At 29.7% G+C, this 22,987-nt stretch overlaps 3 protein-coding genes across 5 annotated transcripts; 1 reads left to right on the plus strand and 2 right to left on the minus strand.

Moving 5' to 3' along the window:
* Window positions 1-3,482: 3,482 nt before the first annotated feature.
* On the minus strand, window positions 3,483-5,949 carry Nop56 (Nop56 ribonucleoprotein). Its single transcript, XM_069119381.1, has 3 exons — window positions 5,825-5,949; window positions 4,615-5,186; window positions 3,483-4,508 (listed from the first exon to the last, which is right to left on the minus strand). Exons 1-3 carry the CDS (start codon window positions 5,825-5,827, stop codon window positions 3,602-3,604), a joined length of 1,482 nt encoding a protein of 493 aa, XP_068975482.1. The 5' UTR covers window positions 5,828-5,949; the 3' UTR covers window positions 3,483-3,601.
* A 131-nt stretch (window positions 5,950-6,080) lies between these two features.
* Window positions 6,081-8,282, plus strand: Bub3 (mitotic checkpoint protein Bub3). Its single transcript, XM_069119382.1, has 5 exons — window positions 6,081-6,329; window positions 6,417-6,612; window positions 6,952-7,021; window positions 7,097-7,407; window positions 7,521-8,282. Exons 2-5 carry the CDS (start codon window positions 6,418-6,420, stop codon window positions 7,923-7,925), a joined length of 981 nt encoding a protein of 326 aa, XP_068975483.1. The 5' UTR covers window positions 6,081-6,329; window position 6,417; the 3' UTR covers window positions 7,926-8,282.
* Window positions 8,283-8,489: 207 nt separating this feature from the next.
* Window positions 8,490-16,586, minus strand: DPCoAC (dephosphocoenzyme A carrier). Of its 3 annotated transcripts, none has more exons than XM_069117959.1 (6): window positions 16,202-16,586; window positions 11,528-11,731; window positions 10,889-11,217; window positions 10,413-10,678; window positions 9,973-10,159; window positions 8,490-9,716 (listed from the first exon to the last, which is right to left on the minus strand). In XM_069117959.1, the coding sequence occupies exons 2-6, from the start codon at window positions 11,552-11,554 to the stop codon at window positions 9,566-9,568; spliced, it is 960 nt and encodes a 319-aa protein (XP_068974060.1). In that variant the 5' UTR covers window positions 11,555-11,731; window positions 16,202-16,586; the 3' UTR covers window positions 8,490-9,565. The 3 variants fall into 3 exon arrangements, with proteins under 3 accessions (XP_068974060.1, XP_068974062.1, XP_068974061.1); XM_069117961.1 differs by lacking the exon at window positions 16,202-16,586 and adding an exon at window positions 13,514-13,612; XM_069117960.1 differs by lacking the exon at window positions 16,202-16,586 and adding an exon at window positions 13,289-13,486.
* Between the last annotated feature and the right edge of the window lie 6,401 nt (window positions 16,587-22,987).

The raw sequence follows: 22,987 nt of genomic DNA on the forward strand, positions 1-22,987 counted from the left end.
AAATCAGGCAGACTTGTCTTATCTTTTATACATAATGTAAATTGAACGAATCAAGATTATGCCTTACATAATGTATCATAATTAACGTATGCATGAAAGTGAATTATAGAGTATATATACTCGAGAAAATGCAAGTATAAAGCATTCTGTTTAAATTCTTTAAATTAAAGAACAGAATATGCTTTAACAGGGGTTGAATGTAGAAAACAGAATTAGTGCAAATTTTAAAAAACTGTATTTACATTGGCGATTTAAAATGTAAGAATGGTTTCACTTTTCTATTATAACTATACTAACTAATTCGTCTACGAAAAACAAAACAGATGCAATAACGTTGCTAATAATAAGTGCTTCCCTACAATAATTAGTTTTGCACTAAAGAGAATGATATAAAATTAGTATTATAATATTAGTATTACAAAAATTAGATATGTATATGAAAGTGTAATGCAGGATACGAAGTTTTATTATCTTTGAAAGAAGCACAAATCAGCGCAATGGGACATTTTTTGCGTTTCAAAAGCGCTCCACTCAGCATGATGATTCAATAATATTATATGTTTATGGTCCATTGTAAAATATTTAAGGACTTTGTAGTTACGTAATTATATAGTTATAAAAAATTTAATCATCTTTGTGATTGAATAATGATATTCTACAATTTTTGTAAAATAGGTAAAGAAAGTAATTAATTAAATAGCATTTCCTTAATTCTTTGTTACTTAACAATGAAGAAATGCATATCTTTTAAGATTATTGTTCATGGGATTATAAAGGAAAACAGATAATTATTAATAATTAGGGATTAGTTAATAGATTATTAAGAATCGTTTAATTTTATGTATGCTGTTTATTATCAGTGATTTGATATATCTTTGCTGCATGATACTGAAATATATCTTAGAATAATTTGTTATAGAATGTTTAGATATTGAAATATTTATTCGTGAGAGAATGTTGGAAAAATTGTTTGCATGCTGTATTTGTTGGTTTTATTTACTATGATATATATGTGATGTTTATTACACATATATTTGATGTAGCTAAATTTTTATTTCACAGTTATATATTTCGATATATTAGATATTATACTTGTCTGTTATTTATTGAATAAATTAAATTCATAAAATATTTCAGAATTTGCAGCAAAGTGGGATTTTATATTTACATATGTTTTGGAATGAATGATTTAGATAATCTATTGCTTATATACTACTCTATATATTAGTATCTATAGAACAGGTGCCCCTCAAAAACTTATTCCATGTGGTTGAAAGTATTCCATCTGTATTAGAATTTTATTATTGCGTTATCAAATTTCGTTCAAGTCATCTCACAAAGTTGATGTGGAATTAACTTACAGGCTTCTATGCGAATATCAGAGACTGAATCTTGTAAGGGAAAAATGATCCTTTACATTTTCCATTATTTGTGTATTTTATATAAAGCGTACTATTTGACGTAGATGGGAATATATTTTTAAAGTATTAAAATATACATACATATGTATGTGTTAATATACATATATATATATATGTATTATTGTACAAATATAAACAAGTATAGTCAATATAAATAAGAATGGCATTACCATCAGTTGAACCATGTGAATATTAATATAGAGAGGCATGATTACAGTCTAGAATTACAGAGGCCTTTGTAAAGTCAAATTGGATGAAAATGAAGGTCATGGAAGTAAAATAAACCTTTTTTTGTTAGCAAATAAATTTTATAAATTTGTACACAGAATATTGGGGAATCGTTATATAAAATTTTATTGAATCTAAATTTGAAAAATAGGAAGTAAAAATATCATTTTATTGAAATACATGTTACTAATTCCTATTTACGTATGTATTATATTTTTATGCTACTTGCGCGCGATGATATTGTTTATTGTACGTTTTACGAATATAACTTAATAACTTCATTATATTGTTTGTTACAAATAAAGTTGTATAAAATTAGCAATGTTCTGCTGTATATCTATGAAATGAATTACAGCTCTCGGCTAATTTAAATTAACTTAAAAATAGTTTTTATTGTTAAATATTGTACACACATGTATATCTATAAAGTTGCATTTAATATCAAAGAACATTTAAAATATAAAGTACTAAATTGAAACTATTAAGCAATACGTACACGTACTGGTACATATCAATATTAATCGCGCGTGTAGAATATATGGCTACTTACATATGCCTTACGATTTTATGTAAAGATATTACAGACTTGAAAATTATTGTTCCTCTGGTGAAATTCAGGACAGTTATTACGTCATTTATATTATACACGTACGGTATATACATACGAATGAAAACCAATAGCTCACTTGTCGATTTTTGACTGAATATTGTTTACAGTAGTTGCGGTAATTGTAATTATTAATTCCAGTATTTATACTTACATCACAATTTTATCGTTATTAAATGCTCATTGGTGCTGGTGTTAATATGTATTGTTAACTATTTTTTTTTTCATTTTTAACATAATGTACCTCTTCCTTACGTTTGAACTGTCCAATTTGTCATCCTGCCTACTTTAATATTTTGCTCCAAATTGTATTTTTATTCATTCTTGATAAAAAAATTTAATTTTGACCATTTTGTATATGGAGTTCTTTATATTTAATTATCTTTTATTATGCGCTTTTATAATTATTTTAACAGATATATATCTTCGTTCCTTAATAAGTTTTTTACGATAGTATAATTCAAAGATTATTTTTTTAAAGTATAATTTTATTTTATGTTTATATGTTTATTTTAAAAGAGAAAACATAAAATGATTTTAAGATATATATTTCTTAAGCGTAAATTAAAAAATGATTTGAGATATCTATTGACATAATTTATAAAAAATAATAGTTTGTTTAGTATACATAGAATTAGCAATAAGTTGGACAAACATAATAGACAAACACTAATACTGTTTTTACAATGTATGAGAAATTAATTCTACTTAACTGAAAAAAATAATGAATTAAATATAACATCACATTAAAAATATATAATTATATCAATTATAAAAATTGGTCCTTGAACTTTACTTGAATTATACATATATAGGTTTCTAAGATTTAATTAGTTTATTGTTTAATTTTATTTAAGAAAAACTTAAATATATTGTAATGTAGTATATATATATATATATATACATATACATTTATTCCTAATATTATATATACTGAAATAAAGATACAGGAAATTAAAATATAATGGAAAAATAATATATACTACATATATATACGCAGTAATTTATGTTATAAAAGATTATATTTTACAGTTTTTTTTCTTTATAAAATAATACATATCTTTAAAGAAAATATTGGGATCAATATATGCAATATATGGAAAATATGTCTATAAATTATAAACCTAATCGTCAATTCTCTCTTTCAATGTAATTTTATAATAAGAATATACAATTAAAAATGAAGTAAATGATAAATTGCTAAATCTTTTGCTAGTTTTTCTAAGAGACATAAATCATTTAACTGAACATTTCAATTCAACTTATAATTTACAATGATATGAATAACAAAATCTGATTATAATAATTATACCATTATAATTACATAAAAGCAATATATAGGTTTTCATTCATTTTCATTTATACTTTTTGATTTCTTTTTTTTCTTTTTCTTTACTGGCTCTTCAGTTTCTTCTTGTACTCCATTTTCGCCAAATCCGTTTTCCTTTCCATTCTCTAAAATCTCACTTTTTCTCTTTTTATCTTTCTTCTTTTTCTTTTTAGACGATTCTTGTTCCATACTTGCAATCACTTGTGCAGCTTCTTCTAAAGCTTCTTTCATTACATCTATATTTTTCTTAGGTACTTCTCCAGTTTCATAAAATTTCAATCTGTCCTCTACTTGTTGTCGTAATTTTTCACCAAATACTTTAGTTGGTGTATCAGTAAAGCAATCAATTCTTGATGCTATGGAACATTTATTTGCAAGATATCTTGAAATTCTACCCTTATTCTTTGTACCCGCACGACCAATAAAAGTTGAATGGAATAATAGACCATATTTTGGAGTATTGCCTCTAGTTTTTAAAGCCCTAAATAAGGCCTTTTCCGCCCCCAATATTTGTACAGTAGAGGCAGGATATTTGGCTAAGTTTGTAAGAGATCCAGCATGTGCTATTAATCTGGCTCCTACTTGGTCACCTATTAACGTAGCTAAATTTGGTGCAACTCCTGCCATTTTAGAACTTAAATATTCTGCTAATTGTTTTCTGTAATCAGCCAAAGCAATAACACGTGCTGCAAACATTTCGATATTAAGAAGATCAACAGGACTAATATCCATTCCCATAGATGATTTGGATGCATCAATAATTGCTTGAGCTTTGGCACTGTCCATAACAACTTCTTCCAAAGCTTCTAACTTTTCATTTGTAAGTTCTTTTCGGTTTTTTATTAATTTTGCAACTTTGGCATACATATAATTCTCAGGAACTATTTTTACAAGCTCTGGAAAATGATAACTATACCATTCCCTGTAAGTAATACATATGTAATTAATAAACTTTGAAAGTATAATGGGATACCTTATATGTACGAATTTAGAAATTAAGTTGATTTATGCTCTTTTTAAATAATTACCTTATTCGCATACTAAATGTATTGACATCTTTGTCCAATTGGTCTAACAGAGCTATGCTTTGTATAATCATATTATCCACACGATTGACATTGAATTTAACTTTAGCTCTAGAATAACTATGACCAAGTCCAAGCTGTGCAATTCCAGAACTTTTAGAAGTGAAACCTTTCACTAAATTATGAAAATGAAACCTTATTCCTCTAATAATTTCTGGAATGGCACCAATATGATCACACTTTATGTCTAATGCTTCGGTAATGCTAGCTCCAAGTTTTGGATCCGCCACTCCAAGCACAACTTTGTTTTTCTTTCCAGATTTTGGTATACATGAGTCTATAAATAACTGTAAATCTTCTGGAACAATTCCTTCAGAAACACTATTTATATTTTCTAGAGCTGCTAAAGCAGTTTTAAAAGGTGAAAATGCAACTAGTTTCACAACTGAATTAAAACGAGACAAATCTGTGACAGATGCTTCAACTTGAGGCAGTAACATTCCTACCTCTTCAAATTCCGTGACAGAAAAAATGGCATAGCCAGCAGCATGCTCAAATAAAACAAAAAGCTTCGACTGAAACAAAAAATTTTTATTTACAGTTAAAATTACAAAATATATATATAAATTGTTCAAAACAGAACTCCACAATTGATAGAATTATAGGTGAAAGATTAATAAAACATATTTTATATTTTATTATTTAAATATTTTATAATAAATATATTAAAAAAGAACTGAATTCACATGTGAAGAAAATCTATTATACAAGTGTATTTATACAAATATCTGTTATAAGAATGACATGTTTAATAGTTTATGTTATATAGTACACGTATGTTATATAGTACACGTATGTTATATAGTATACGTATGTTATATATTCTTATAATATAAAAACTAAAAACACACAATTCATTGAAGAAACTTCAAGAGTTTCTATATCTCTGTACTCTTTTAAGTAAATTTTTTTTATCATATTTGTATCAAATATCTATCGAAACTTATTGTTTTTTTATGATTCATACATTTTAATATAAATAATATGAAGATTTACTCTAGTTTTATTAACAACATATTTTGAATATAATTATTACATTCAGTAATACTACATTAAACTTAAAATATTTTTTCATAAAAAGTACAAATAATTTTGAGAGAGATATATTAATTATTAAAATTAATTTGAGGACATAATTAAAACATTAACTTACCATGGTTTTCTTAAGTTATATTCCATTCACTATTTCTATATAACTATTACAAGAAGCGAACGCGCATTAAGAGGGTTAGAAACCGACCATGTGTTCCGGAAATAATACGAAGAGAAATATGGAGCTATCAGTACTTCCTGAGATTCAAACGTTTGCCGAATGTTCCATACACATATACATTTTTTAAGTCGCTAATTAAAATTGAATAATAGTTGCTTTTACGTAATACATTCCTAAATAGCACAATCAAATAGAATTATATTTTCGAATTTTTCTTGTATACATTTCTATTCATAATTAAGTTCAGCTACGTATATTAAAGTGTTCTCTTTTATGTTATGTATGAAAGTGAATGTCTATATTTTCGTTTCTGATATTTAGGTTCCATTTAAATAAGTTTTTAACTAGTATTTAACTAATAGTTAAAAATATAAAAATTTATATTGATATTGAAAATAAGTATATTATAAATCGATTAGTAAGAGTAATAATAGTTTTCTAAAATGTAATTGAATGGTTTATTGTTTGTAGGTTATGTTTAATTTACATTATTTAGTATATATATTTTTCATAAATTTCTTTTTCTTTTAAGAATGGAATCTCGGACAGAGTTTAAAATAAAATCTCCGCCAACTGATGCAATTTCAGCAGTGGAATTTGGACCTAATTCAACACAATTCCTTCTTGTTTCCTCTTGGGACAGTACAGTGCGGTTGTATGACATTCATGCAAATACTATGAGATTAAAATATAATCATGATTTGCCAGTTTTAGATGTTGCATTTCAGGTAATTACAAATTTATCAAATATCCTTGTGCTTTATAAATTTTTATATATTCATAAGATAAACAAGTTGGAAAGTATTATAGTAGTATCTAACGATATGTTATATTTGTATATTTGAAGCAAAAAGGAGGATTGGATAAAATATAATATTTAAAATACAAAGATACACAACAAATTGAAAGTATTTATATGATAAGAAAAATATATGCGGGAATAAAAGAGGAAAATTCTATATATTTAAATATATTATGCATTATTGCATTTCACATTGAATATTTCTCAATTATTATAAAAATTTCTATTTTTAGAACTAGCACAATAAAGAATGTTTCTTTAACAGGATGCTGTTCATGCTTATAGTGGTGGTTTAGGAAATACATTAAAGATGTATGATATCAATAGTAATACTGGTACTAAATCTATATTTTTATCTTTATTCATGTTCAATATAATGTAGAAAAATCATAATAAAAATCCCCTTATAGAATCAGTTATGGGAACACATGATAAACCAATTAGGAAAATTGAATATTGTGCTGCAGTAAATGCAATATTAACTGGTGGGTGGGATGCAGCAGTGAAACTTTGGGATCCCAGAACACCCACTTGTGTAGGTAGTTATTTACAACCTGATGTCGTTCTTGCCTTATCTGTATGCGGAGATAAATTTGTAGTAGGTACAGCTAAACGCAAAGTTTGTATTTGGGATCTGAGAAATATGGCTGGTATGTTTCAAAGACGTGAAAGCAGTTTGAAGTACCAGACACGTTGTATTAAAGGTTTTCCTAATGAACAGGTAGGTTTGATATTTAAAAAAAAAATAAATTTAAAGATTGTATAAATACTGTTTTGATTTAATTTAATATTAATATTAGATTTTATATATGTCTAATTCTTAATAACTTTTAGGGATATGTTCTTAGTAGTATAGAGGGCCGTGTTGCTGTTGAATACCTTGATACAACACCAGAAGCACAGAAAAAGAAATATGCTTTTAAATGTCATAGGATAAAGGAAAACAATGTGGAGCACATATATCCAGTGAATGCTATTAGTTTTCATTCAACTTATAATACATTTGCAACTGGTGGTTCAGATGGTTATGTGAATATTTGGGATGGTTTTAACAAAAAACGTTTATGTCAGTTTCACAGATATAATGCTGGTGTTGCTGCACTTAGTTTTAGCCATGATGGTTCTGTGCTTGCCATAGGAGTGTCATATTTGAATGAAGCTGAAATTCCACCAGGTGGAAATGATGAGAGAGAAATTTATATAAGATATGTAAATGACCAAGAAACTAAACCGAAATAATATCGTGTTATTGTACAAAGTTTTTTACAGGAAAAATAGATTAAAAATTTTTTAATTATATTCTGCTTTATTAAAGCAGTAAAAACTGGATGTTAAAGCTTTTTCACAGAAATTAATAACCATTTGTAATATATATAATAACAGTGTTCTATTTTACATTTTTATATCTTAAACAATTGACTGATAATTAGAAGCAAAATCTACAGACGAGGTAATATCTGTTTAGAATTACGAGACTAGTCAAATTTTAATAAAATATTTTTTTGTAAACATTATTTTGTTTATTTAAGATAATAATAGACTTATTCAACACTATTTTACATATTAAATATTTGTAAATTTTATTGTTCATTTCATCATCTATTATATTATTCTCTTCCTTCTTATTATTGATAATAATTATTACTAATAGTACTAGAAGAATAGTATGCATTTCATTATATTATTTTTAAATGAATGCATATTTAATACTTAAAACATAACTTCATGTAGTACGCTTATTAAGTGTTTGAGTAAAGCGTTTTATTCAAATTATAATATATTTTAATAAAAATGAAATATTATATATTATAGTATCCAATATATCTATTACAAAAGTATTAATTAACGCATTATGTTAAACAATTTAATGAAAAATCTACTTAAAGAAAAACGTAGTTCTTAAACTTATTTTATTAAGCCACTAAGATTAAATCAAACAACAGTGTTTTATAGTATACAACACACTTCAAGTTAGATGTACATAGTATTAAAATAAGTTGGAGCAATATAAACATACAAGATAATTATAAATCATTTTATAAAAGAGACATGAGGTACAAATAATTTTTCTATTAATTTGCTCCTTTATAAATAATTGTGCTATTTATTAATACACATACGTATATATTGCACATTATATTTACTAAATTATTGTCAGAACTCAGTTGATGTTAATAGAATGCTGCAATACTATGCAAAAATTTAGTATGTATTACTATTTAGTTAATAGAGTTATCATTCATTTACTATTACATTAACGATTGTACGTATTACACATATCTGTAGTTTAATGCGAAGAAATGTAGATGTTTGTTGTATTTCTTAAAGTTATTTGTATAATTGTTGAAATTGGGAAAAGATACATTTATTCTTTTTATTATAGATAAAAGAACAAACTTGTTAGGGCAATTGCATTGACGCTATTTATGTCATGCAGATATAATACTCATATTGCAAATAAACTAAATGTTAATACTTGCGTAATATATAATTTCATTTTTTAGTGATTTATGGTATATGCCTATATGAGACATGCATTTTTAGTAGTTTAACAGTTTTTATAACACTTCAGTTAACAATATCTACATTAACAATTTGTACTAGCATCTTCTGTTTTTTGAATATGTTCTTTGATATATTTTACAATTCTTTTACATGATCATAAATATATACGTGTACACAAGATATTTGACAGATTTCTGTACAAACTCTATTAGTACATAACTGTTATTAACAATAGAATATTATAACAAAGTTTGAGCGCAAGTCTACCACAAATTCTGTATTTCAAAGAGCTGTTTAGCAGATAAAAATATATTTACTTGTTTTTCTAATTAGATGCCCTATGTTAATATATAATTAGCTACTTTTGTTGCTTTTTATATTTTTGATGAAGTATTTTGAGAAATTATGAGTTTTCTTAACGCATCACGGATTGAATCATGTGTTGCAAAACTAATTCCTACAGCAATTGGGCCTTTCACCCAATTCATGCTCAATCCTTTATAGAAGGCCATTATACCTTCTTCTCTGAAAATGATAAAAGATCATATATAAAACATTTTTGTTTACAATGCAATCAAATTTACTTATTTATGCAACAATTTTTATTACTTTATACAGATATCAGTTTACTACATTTGTAAACGTATATTCTATATTTTAAATAACACGAATATCACACTTATAATTGTAATTCTTATGAAATTATATTAGAATTCAATTTGATGTTAGTAATTTTTAGGCAAAACTAAAAATTATGTAAGAGCAACAATCTTAAACTCACTTGTAAATTTTTGTGACAGTTGAGGTAATTGTGTGATAATGCTGGCTGTTCATCGGGCCATGGATTGCCGAGGTCTGCATTCTTCTCCGTACGATGTCCAAAGGGTAGCTGCTAGTCTGAGCAACCATTCCGGCAATGGCGCCGCAAATCAGTGATGTCGAGAAGCCAGGAATAGCCACCGTGTGCACTGTTCATCGACACGTAGCCATCATCGAACATGAAGCACGTACTTGAAAAACACCGCCATCGGACTTGTCTCGACAAGCGTCGCTATTAAAGTAAGTACTGTCCCAATATCGGGAAACAGCCCCGATGTGCCCCACGGGTACCCTGCTTTACGATCATACACGAGCCACTCTCGTTCGTATAAATCACGATTTTTTTTTCTGCGTGTAAGCACTGTCACGACGTAGAATAAGCCTGTAAAAGAATTGACTTACCATTTAATAAGTTCCTGAGTAGATCATAGGTGAAGAAACTGCAACCAGCATAAGGAATGACACCAAGTAACGTTGCAGTAAAGCCACGGTAATAGGCCAATATTCCTTCTTCCACGTAAATGCGTACAAAAATTTGTCGCAATGTTTTATATTCAGCCTTTTGTGTCACAGCCATTCTTGCTCTCATCAAATCCAGGGGGTAAGTTGTGCCTTGTGATGTTATACCCGCTAATGAACCAGCAAGAAAGTTTAGACCAGGTTTTTCTCTATAAAGAACAAAAAAGTTTTTGTATATGTCATTGCAAATATATTACTAATAAAATTTAGCATAGTTGTAAAATTTGCAAAAGATTTGTAGATTAGTTTAAAAAATTAATTATATTAAAAAATATGATATTAAGCACTATGTGGTTATATTATATTCTATACATACATTTATGTTGTTTTAATTTAATTATAATTTTTCTATGTTTTACCTTTCCGACCCATTTATTCCCAGAATCCTTTTCCATTGCTCATGGGCTGTGAATTGAACAGCAGAATATGGAACTATTCTAACCATAGTTGCACTATTCCCACGCCACAAACTTAATAAACCTTCTGTTTTAAGAGTATTTATTAAAAATCTGACCGCTGCTTTTGCCGAAAATGGTTGATTTGAGATTTGGAAGTTTATTTTCGTGCGATCTAGAGGTGCTATTGTCGTTTTTGCTAATGCTCCTGCAATAGCACCTGATACCAAGCTTGTCCATACTCTTTGTGTATTTGATATACCATCGTTCCCAACCTTTTTTTCTTGTTTCTTCTGAAATACACAATTTAATGTTGTGTATGATATAGCTGAATATCAGATTTTCCACTGACTGAAATCAGATATGCAATGAAATGCAAATTTGTAAAATATAATTGAATTGGAATATAATTTAATATATTCATTGGATCTTAGTTGAAATGCAATATACAACAAATTTTATATTTTATAATTTTAAACTGATTTCAATATAATAAACCAAATAAAAATTCAGATAAGTATTTTATTTTACATTTGATATAAAAAGCTATGCGTGTATGTATAATCTTTACATAAATACTCAACAAATTATTTTATTACTTACTGTTGTATGTACATCTTGTTTTTCCATTGAAAGGGGTGATGGACCTTGTAACACTTGCTTTGTTGCGTTTGACAAAACAGACACTTATATCCCTTCAATAACTGTTGGCTATGGTTGATAGAACAAATTTCTTAAGTACATTCCCTTATAATGTGGATGATTTTACTTAAATTGCTTTATCAAAGAGTATTTCTGCAGAATTTTCTGTAAAAAGACAGAGTCTTTTATAAAAATTATGTAATTGTATACAAATATTTAAAGTAAAGAAATAAAAAATGTGACCTATGGATATATATTGAATACAAGATTTACTTTTGTTATTTTTATCAAAAGAAACTTAATTGCATTAATTAATTATTTTGATATTGTAACTATATTGTAATTATATTTCATTATTGATAATATAACACATTAAAATTAATTTTATTATCTGTAGTAGTTATATAGTCATATGTTAGATAATTCTGCATTTAAATACCTAAACGAAAGTTACATGTACATCTATATCTGTACAAGAGATTGAGAATATAAATATAGATATACAATACATGTATTGTATATTAAATATTTATAATTCAACGTGGTTAGGTACTTTATAAGTAGATTATATTCTATTCACATATTTATCCTTTTGTTGAATGTACAAAGACTCAATAAGAGAAAGCCTTGTGCTATCTTTTAAACCTTACGTAACTGGTGTATCTACTGAAACTGTTTTTCGTAAATAAATTTATTATTTTTCAAAGTGATCAATACAAATATTTTGTTATTTTTATATAGAGGTCAATCTTTACATTCATGATATTAAAAGCAATATATACAAAAAATTTAAATTAATATAAAAAAGTTAATATTTTTTTAGTCTCAGCAATTAATATATTGTATTATATACATAGCAATATAATCTTGTACAAGTAAATAGAAATTGTTAATTATATAAAATGCAATTTGATATACAAATCTCTGCAAATTAATCCTAAATATATATTTATCACTTAATCATACACAATATTTTTTAAGTTTTATCAAAATAGTAAATAAAATTTATGATATTTAGAAACTACTTTATATTTCTCTGTATTGTTTAAACAAATATTTATATTTAATTCAATAGGAGAGTATAATTTTTATTATCATTACAATTCTTATCTTTTCATTTATTAATTTTCATATTTAAACAATTTGTCAATTAAATATTTCATTGTAGCAAATATTTAATTATCTTGTATTACGAATTAAATTTTTTCTACTCTAATGATCGTACCTATGATTAATGATACTTATCTTACCTAACTATAATTTACTAGCTATACATACATCAAAGAACCAATGAAATTACGTAATGTGTATTATTACTAAATTATTAAATAAACTATTTGAATATCGTCATAGTTAATTACGAAAAATGATCCTACTGCACAACTATTATAACGTAATATGTATAATTTATATACGTGCGAAAATACGATATTGTGACTTTTAATTGCACGGATGAATTGACATGATAGAGTAAACATTTAATTAATTAATTTATTGCATTTATCTTTTTAAATAATTGCATGCGAATAATGGGCGAGGTAACGTGTTATTTTTAAATTCTACATCTGTACCTTTAAACGAATTTGAATTCCTTTAAAAGCATTTCCCACTGTAATCTATATTATGTTACTTTATAAATATGCAAAGTATAAAATAAATACTATCTGACAAACTTATATATAATAAAGTAAGAATATAAACAATAAAACTGTTATACGTTACATTTTTCAGTTGTGTAAAAAAACAGTTGAGTGATTTGTCAAAGATTCTGTTTCTTGAAAAAATAATGAATGCGAACGGAACATTCAACATTGATTAAAGTAGTTCACATTATTAAATAAATATTACAAAAGTTTGAAGTAAATATTACTCCAATGGTTTTATACACGCAACTGATACTAAACTGTAGATTCATCATAATATCGCCTTTATTAAATACATACGTACGTAATGCACACTAACATAATGTATTCACATATGCACAAGTCTTATAGAGTCTTCTGATTAAGAATGGAACAATATTTTTACGTGCGACGATGTGACCTTTCGGTATATTCGGTTCATCTTTGTAGATGGCGCTATAAAACAATGTGAATATGTATTCAGAAATTTAAATTCTTATCATTTAAAGTACACTCTCGAATACATATATGTATACATACATATTTTCTTGTTAGTTCTTGCAAAATTATTAAGTTTATCACAAAGTATGTAAAACTAGATTTAGATAATGAAGGTTCACATGTGTATAAATTGCGACTGGATTTAATACAGCTGCATGCATAAAAACATATGTTTATGTACGTACATTCGTCAATATTTGTCACTAATATATCAAAGTATGTTAACTATCTTTGAAAAGTCTTGTCTCGTTAAATAAATTTTAATGTCAATAATAAAAGTAATATCAAATGTTAAATTTAGATTTATATTATAAACGTAATTACATAATTTACATTGGAAAAATCATCAATTTTAAATATCTAAGTGCAAAGTTTGAAGTGTCTTATACACTCTTTAGTTGAAAAGTTTAATTTGAAAGAACATTGAATATAAAGGTATAGAGAGAAAACAACGTTGCTCAAGTAGAAACCTGTTATATGCATTTTCTTTATACGTACGTTAGCGACCTCTAAGCATTTTATATAAAGAGGTAATGTCTGCACTCCCTATTGATATTTATTTTTCGAATTTATAATAAAGTTATTAAATGTTATCAAAATGAAATAATTTATTTCTATAAAATTATATAACAAACATGATAATGTCTACCTTAATCATTTTTTAAAAGTCTAAACATATGCATAATCAAGGAATATTACTTTTATTACGAAAACGTAATATCAGAGAAAATTAAATTTATTATAAACATTTTTATATTAAGTTCGAAATTTAAATTTTGGATATTTACGTTAATATAATACTACGACGTAAATACTAACTTTATTTTGATTTATATTCTTTAGTTCCAAATATCATCGTATTAGCGCCATGTCGTATAAAGTTTCAGCGGGAGTTTATCGGTTAGGATAAATAATTGTTTATTTGTGAATTATTTTAATATCTTGAAAAGTTTATTTGTACAGAAAGCAATGTATTTTCTTTCAACAGGAAATCTTCCACCGTTTATTCGACACTACATGGGTATTGGTGAGTTATTTCGTTTATCTGTGTGTTTATATATTTGTTTCCCCTTGATCTTGCACTAGTATTAGGATTACTAACGTACTACGTCTTTCTTTTTTAAATACGCAGAATCAGATGTTATTTATATAATAAATTTTAGATAATGTTTGTGTTAATATATAGGTTATTTCTTTATTATGAATTGAATATTACAAGCAATAGATTATTTAAATATTAAAAGAAAGTAAAATATATTAAATGTATTTCTAAATTATTTGTCCTTTAATATTAAATAGATGTTACAGATTATATAAAAACATTTTACACATTATATTATGAATGTACTGTCAGTTTCAAATGATATTAATTCTTATTGGGACTTCCATATTATTAGTTATAAAGTAACATGTGTAAACAACAATAGTTTTTAAAAAGAAGAATATAAATAATAATTTTCTATAATAGTATGAAATGATAAAATTCTTCGTAATACAATGTGACTCTGACAATGGATTAGCTTAAAAGGGTTAAATATTTCGTAAATGAATGGTTATTTCTAAGATGATAAGAAGGAATTGTTATTTTCGATGTAATTTCCAATTTCCAGTCAATTATGTGGTCAAAGACCATTTATATGTTAGCTAGTGTCAATGATCCTGACGACCTAAGCTCTTCAAGTTTCAATAATAACTAAATTATGACAAATTAGATTAATTTCATTACTTTTGAATTAAATTCATTGAATTAGTCAATTTTAAGTATTGAAAAATAAAGCAAGGACAAAATATAATTTTACATTGAAATGAACTGCCCTAAAGTATGAAAAGAAATAATAAATTACATTAAAGACTTCAAAATATCAAGACATTTACTAAAGAAAATTTAAAAATGATTTTGAAAAAATGTGTAAAATAATCCAAAACGGAGTGAGAAGGAATTAATTTGTATACTAATGATTCAGTTTTTTGTTGATGCGAAAATTTCGGTATTCTGTTGTATTTAAGTAAGATCAATGTTTCGCGTAGAGGAATAGGTTAGAAAATAGAGAATAGAGAAAGATAGCACGGTAGATGTTACGTCGTTGACGAGCTTCAAAGATCCGGTCTGTTATCATTGGAATTTTAAAAGGCCGCCTCCTCGTCAACTTGGATTTATTCGAATTAAAACCCTGCAGGGCCGCACGCCGTCTGTCTACCTGATAATGTTTTCTCCTTGTGGGCAGGAGCGGCCACTATGTTTTTCATCCTTGCTTGGAAATCAAATTTTGAAAGAAATTCTAATACTCAAATTTTGTAAATTAATACAGAACTATTGAATTTATCATCTAACGGGGAAACTCGTCACATTCTTTTTCGATAGAAATTATATTAAATGATCAGTTTAGTATAAACTCTAACCTCATTCTTTTGGGTACAATACACGCAACATTTGATAATTTACAACAACGTTGACAAATATCGAAATTACCTATAGTTAAAAGATTTCTCAAAATTATAAAGAAATACTTACAACACGCTTCGAAACAAATCATCCATTGTTGTCACAATTTAACGAAGATTTAAACTCGTTAGCCTTCTGGTTTCTGAACGATTAATCTCGACGATGTTTTTGTGTTTTCATTGGTACTGGTAATAAATACCCAAGAAAACGCGATTGTAAAGCGTTAGATATGTTATCAGTTAGCGGACTTGCCAGAGATAGGCATTTATAGTGTTCTGTAGTCGACTACCAACATTGAAATTGCATTATAGAAGTTGGATCAGCCATTTAAAGTCGCACAAACCCGTAGCAACCATTGACGATTGATTTCCAATGAGAACACGCGTAGAGTTAAAGGAAATGGAAACAGGCATTACACAAACGTTCGGAGCGTAACAAGATTAATTCCATAACTATGGAAAATTTACAGAAGTTTTATTAAGAAAAATGAAACACTGAGACGAAGAGATTATAAGAAATATTTGTTTACCATTAATACGTCTGTAAATTTAACATAATAGAAGTTCTACTTTTGTCTTAATATAGTAATACTCTTTATAAATTACATTTGTTTTACGTATAGCAAGATGTGTAAGCGATTGAATCTGGATCTAATTTTAGCAAGTCTATCAAATTCGCGAAAAAAAAGGAAACACTTTTAATTCTTGCAATTTGAATAATCACTGTTCTTATCTAATGCACTTAGCTCTAGAAAAAATTTCTCTTCAATTTCTTATATATACTTTCCATGAACTTTTATATCAAGCTTTATGTTTTTACATTACGATAATATTCTTATCTTTGCTGCAACGAAAACATCCGTGGTTAACGAAACAATGATAAAAGTCTTGTAATATACCACTGATAGTTTTATAATCGCTTTTGTTTCCCAATAATGTCGCAATAAGTCTCAAGATATATCTACCGAAAATAAAGGCTAAAGTTAAAAGCTAGGAAAATCTCGCATACTTCCACCAATCCTCATTTATACGTCTTTCATCAACGTTAAATCTTTTTTCTAACCACTTTCTTCAGATCTATAGGCTTAGTTCCATAAAATTTCGCCCCAATTCTTCGTGCTTCCTATAACTCTACGTTACTCTGTACTCTTTTCATTACGATTCTGTCTACCGCAATAAGATAATAAATACATACAATAAAAATATTTCTAATTTATGAAACAACGATAAATCTTTCCACATGACGTCACTGATAGTTTCAATATAGTTTCACAATAAATTTCTCGATATCATCCTTGTTATATAAGAAGTGTAATAAAAGCCTAGGAAAATTTTCCACGCTTTCACATACTCGTTACAAGGTTTTTTTTCTCGTATTAAATTTTTCTCTGGCCGGGTCCTCTTCCACCTCATCTCGCATTCATTATTTCCGTTCTAGTTCGTAGGTCAAGAACATTAGTTCGCGTTTCGAAAAATCCGATTTTTCTCGAACGATGGATTTCCCCGAATGGTCAGAGGACGTGGGGCACCTTTTCGAGCGTATCCTTACCTGGTGGTTCGGTGTCTACGCTGGACTTTGCTTTATGCGGACACTTTATGCCTCCGATTGCGAACGACACCGGAACGCTCTCAAGTCCTCGGCACCGATCGGGGATCCTTTTCCGATCGCAAAACAACGAGAGCGGTTTTAATTTAAGGTTCCGAGAAGGCCGGGAACTGCGTTTCCTTTATTGGGCTCTACGAGCTGGCGGCACGTTTTAATAATCGTGTTCTAGACGACGAGCATTCTCGTAAACCAGATCCGTTTTTATGCATGAATCTTATCGGCTCCTCGGGCCAGTTGACTCACGGTGGACTCGTCTTCTGCACGTGGAATGTTCATCGGCTGATTGAAAATTTAAATCGAACACCGGACAGATATCGACCGTTCATCGTACGAAAATCTAAACGAATAAACGTTCCACCGTTTTTCGAGGAATCTCGGCTGTGGATGCTTCAGCGCCGGCTCTGGGGCTTTGCAAGATCGGGCATGAAATTTAATTGATCATTTTTTAATGTAGGAATTTAGATAATTCAGTAATCGAGCGGGAGTTTGTATCTGGCTCAGTTTTGAGAAGTTTTTGTTTTCTTTAAGGCAATGATATTTAGGGGAATTTTGAAAGAGATGAAATCGTTTTTAAAAATGTCTCCGATTTAATTCGCTTAATTTATTCTTATGCAGCGAATGTTCTATGAGAAATACGGAGATATGTAATTATCGTGATACCACAAGGTTATAGTCGTTTAAGTTTATAGACAGCCGAGTAGATACGTAAATAAGATTTTGGATTGCGATCCGCTTGTTACGAATAAGAACAGGTGTAACAAATTGTTCTAGCGAGTCGACGTTATTAAATCTTATTTTACAAGGATTCTCAAATAACAGAGAGATACGGTACTTTTTATGACGACGGAAGGACTGATTATCTTTATCAGAAATTAAAATGTTCACTTCCAGCGAAATTGTCTAGAGGAATGACGTAAAATTCACAGATTATAATGACACATAACGTGCAACAAAACGATATTAACGCATTGCGCATATAACACATAACTTGAGAAATAAACTGCCAGGCTTCTCTTGCACAATTCTTTACTCATAACATTAACGTTGCACGTTGTAGATTACAAACCTTCGTTTTTCATAATTTCGTAATTTTGGGGACCAGATGACTTGTAATTAACAATTAATTTAATCGCTTCTGCTTTCGAAAATTACAAGCTACGTCATCACTTTATTTGTAAAATATATAAGCTTATAAATATATAAAATTCATAAGCTACAACTTGCGATTTATAAATATTATTACGTGGTTGGTTAATTATCGCACAACGGTATTTTCCACGTGTCCTGATATTCATCTTTACGTCTATCGTATCACGGGCTTTTATCATTTATTTTTGAACATGTGGAGACACATAGATACTGAATTTCTTAACGAGATAAAGTCTGACAATATTTACTCGAGGATTGTCAGCGTTTGGAACGATTAAGTGATATTTCGTATTTTTGTGATATACGAGATTTAAGATCGTATCACATAAAAAGATAATTATAAACTCTTCACAAGGCGATAACGATCTATTTAATATTTAAAGATACACCCATTTGCGTCACTTTTTTTATTTCAAAAAGTACTAAAGCGCTACTGAAGTACTAAAGTAACAGTAAAGTACCAAAGTACTTTTAAAGTACTAAAGTGACAGCAAAGTACTAAAGTACTTTTAAAGTACTAAAGTGACAGCAAAGTACTAAAGTACTTCCAAAGTACTAAAGTACTAGTGAAGTTCTGAAGTACTAGTGAAGTTCTGAAGTACGAGCGAAGTTCTGAAGCACGAGTGAAGTTCTGCAGTACTAGTGAAGTAGTAAAGTGACAGTAAAGTATCTTAGTACTCCGTAGTACTTTAGTACCATAGAGCACGGGAATGATTAAATTGGTACTGTGATAATAATAATCGTGATAATAATACAAATTACATCAAATTGTTTTGTGTACTTTACTTTATTATTTTTTGACAATTTCTAAGTTTTTAATAACAACATCTTTTTTCAACAACGAATTGTTCATTTTTTATCGAGTAAAAACGTAATTCTTCCTCGTTTTGTTTTACCTTTTTTTCGTTAAATTTATAATAATAGTATATTTACACCACGGTAGCGTACGCTTTGTCCCGACCTCTTAAGACACCCTGTAAATACGTCTGTACGCTTTGAGCGTTTCATCTTTCATAAAAATTGATCGTTAAATCGTTGATTTCTCGACTGAATCCGATGAAACGACCTGTACTCGCTTTTGGCGGATGCGTTTGGTTAAAACGTACATGTGCGCTACGTAGCTCTGTTGTATGTGTGTGCGGTCAGGGGTCAGAAGTCAAGATACGAAGCGAGATGGAGGTCGAAAACAATTTAATGACTGGAAATGGCGGTCTCGGGAAGATTAGCACTGCAAACGTGGATGGTGAAACGACGAGAGTAGAGACAAATACAATGCCGAGAAATATCGGCAATCGGTGCGGTCTCATTTGGTCTTTAAACGTTCCGTAAAAAGAGCTGGACACGACTTACGTTTGATTATAGCCTTGACTCGGGTCAAAAGTCGGTACGAAATGACTATCGATACGAGATGGGAGCGACCAACTCTGGAGATTATAGGTAATGACTAATAATATACTTCCAATCTACGATGGAATCGTCTGTTCTTCTTGTAAAGGGCGTTGAAACGCACGATAACGCTCCCTTCTGACCGACATATAAGATCCAACAGTTAATAATTCACGGATGATAAGCCGTGTTCATCTGTGATTGATACTCGAGGCTGGTTCTTGCGTAATTTTATCTTTACGAGAAGTGGCTTAAAAGTTCGACGCACGATCAATTGAAATTGGTTGCACTCTGTGTGTCGTAATTAAATAATTTCTGGTTGTATCGGTCCTGTGTCACTTTGATATTATAATCACTACGTATCTAATTAGAAATCTATCTATCTATCTATCTAACGGTCGTATATCTATTTAGATAGTAATTTAAATCGTTAATAAATGAAATAGTTAATAATTTAAATAAAAAATCCAAGCTTATTGCTAATTCTGTAGATCTTTATGTTATACATTATTTTCATATATAATTCATTTTATGAATTTTCCGTGTACATTAAAATGGAATATTTATGCGATGCAACGATCGCATACGTTTTTTTACGACTTTTTGTATCGTAACGCGAACCATGTACTGTTGTACGAGTACAAACTTTTTCTCGAACCAATGGAATTCGAAAGCGGGGCAAAGACTGGATATACGTTTTGCTAATTCAATCGTTGCTCGTGTATTTCCATTGATATCGATGTCACGCGGTTTTGCATAAAATATCGATTTATATTCAATTCGTTACTCGCTAGTCGAACCGAGTCGATTGGGCCAAAGTAATTGATGTCTGCCATTTTCATTATTTCTTTTTCATTTTCTCTGCTTGCAGCTAGTGTAAATGCGTGCGTGGATATATGCGTGTCCGAAGTTTCTGTTGAACATCCTGCGTATAACTTTAACGAGAAAGACGAACATCTTAACGCGATGTCGAGTGAAAATATGATTTTACGAATTTCAATCTCTTTCTCCTTCTCTCTCTCTCTCTCTCTCGTTTGTTCATTATTATTTTGTTAGAAAAAAAGAAAGGGAAAACAGCGGAAGGTTATATCTCATTTTAGTTAAATCCATCTACATACTTATGCAAAAGTTTTTACATCTCACTGCTTAAGAATTAAACATGATATGAATCATGTTGCTTTTCGATCTTCATGTCATTTTTTCGCAACTATCTCGATACTTACGAATCAAGCTGTACATGCCACTATCAAAACAGGTGGGAGCTGGCGTTCGGATAAATGAATTCAATCATCAAAAGTTCATTTAATCGAGCGTTACAATCAAAGCTTCGTACAAATGAATACTTCGACCATTGTTCGACCGGATCGACTGTATAAACTGCATGTTTCCGGATAAGTTGCGACACACAGCCAAATGGAGTTCTCACTGTGACGAAACACCCGAAATAGAACGCTTTTTTCGACATAAAAATGTGTCTTGTCCTTTACACGTAAACAATGCTAAACTTGGTAGGCGACTTTGACTCAGTCGCTCACTTCTACCGTTTCTGGTCGTACGGCCGATCGATTCGCATTGATCGGATTGATTCATCGTCCGGTCCGGAACGGGACAGGGGTAGCGCGAAATCGTCGTTGCCGCCGTCCCCGTCCTCCTTCTTGATCCTATATTCCAAGATGGCCGCCAGTTTGTGCGCGCGAGCGAGCGGAGGCTGCAGTGCAAAAAAGGACGAGCGTAATAACGTAGTATCGTTAATGGCTGGGCAATTTCAGCGTGTACGAGTGGCCCCTCTTCCTCTCTCGTTCTTTCCTCGCCGACGCGGTGTATCGTTCTTTCCGACTCGATCTTTTTTCTTTTCGTCGTTCTTGCCGCTCTCCGAAGGTGCGGCAACCACCTCCACGCGCTCCCCTTGGCACCCCTTCTTTTGTGCCACGGCATCGTTCGCCGTGGAAGTGCACGGCGGACCGGTCGCCGAAAACCGATCCGCACCGACCGAACCGATTCCAAGCGTTTAACTGGTTAGCCGTTTTTGACGAGTATACTCGTCATGAAGAAACAGCGATATTTTGTATTACGACGAATATACTCGTCATGAAGAAACGGCGATATTTTGTGCTACAACGAGTACACTCGTCGTGCGTAAAAGAGGAAAAAATAAAACAGCCGTTTCGTTGCAACTTAATTCCGTGTTATGACAGCCACGCACAATCCGTGTTCGACGAGTATACTCGTCATCGCGTACTCTTCGCGACACGCTTTAGGTACACGCTTTTCGAGCAGGTCGCAACAGCCGACTGGTTAATGGCACGAGTCACCCTTTTTATCCGCAACCGTTTCGTCACCGGTCTGTCTCCTTTTGCCTTTTCGTTGAACCGCCTCTCTTTGCGCTGAACCATTGGCATCTCCTTTCTTCGATTCTCCTTAAGTACTCATCGATTTTTGGCAACGAGATCCGCGTATTTCGTTAGCCGCAAACGCTTGTTAGGACACTTATACTTTTCTTGCAAGATTCTAACGAAGTCTGCTTTATTTCTACATACTTTTGTATACTTCGTTGTAAGGATCGTGCGATTCGAACGAGATAACGAGGAATTGTTATAAACTGATTGTAACATGAACGTCGACAGAAGCATGAAATTTATGTTACATAGTTACTTTTAAGAGCATTTGGAGCTTAACTTTAAGCTTCTTTTGAAAGATTGTCTCTAAGCTTTATTT

This window comes from Bombus flavifrons, chromosome 8 (assembly GCF_040668555.2).
Source record: "Bombus flavifrons isolate JBK064 chromosome 8, iyBomFlav1_principal, whole genome shotgun sequence".
NCBI classification, from domain to species: Eukaryota; Metazoa; Arthropoda; class Insecta; order Hymenoptera; family Apidae; genus Bombus; species Bombus flavifrons.

Excerpts from the sequence above, each read along its gene's own strand:
- Nop56 (XM_069119381.1), bottom strand. Across the intron at positions 4,509-4,614 it reads ACATTTAGTATGCGAATAAG|GGAATGGTATAGTTATCATT; the intron begins GTAATTATTTAA and ends TATTACTTACAG.
- Bub3 (XM_069119382.1), top strand. The coding sequence starts at position 6,418 with ATGGAATCTCGGACAGAGTTTAAAATAAAATCTCCGCCAACTGATGCA. Across the intron at positions 7,022-7,096 it reads TGATATCAATAGTAATACTG|AATCAGTTATGGGAACACAT; the intron begins GTACTAAATCTA and ends ATCCCCTTATAG. Across the intron at positions 7,408-7,520 it reads AAGGTTTTCCTAATGAACAG|GGATATGTTCTTAGTAGTAT; the intron begins GTAGGTTTGATA and ends AATAACTTTTAG.
- DPCoAC (XM_069117959.1), bottom strand. The coding sequence starts at position 11,554 with ATGGAAAAACAAGATGTACATACAACA. Across the intron at positions 10,679-10,888 it reads GGAATAAATGGGTCGGAAAG|AGAAAAACCTGGTCTAAACT; the intron begins GTAAAACATAGA and ends TGTTCTTTATAG. Across the intron at positions 10,160-10,412 it reads ACTCAGGAACTTATTAAATG|TGCACACGGTGGCTATTCCT; the intron begins GTAAGTCAATTC and ends GTCGATGAACAG.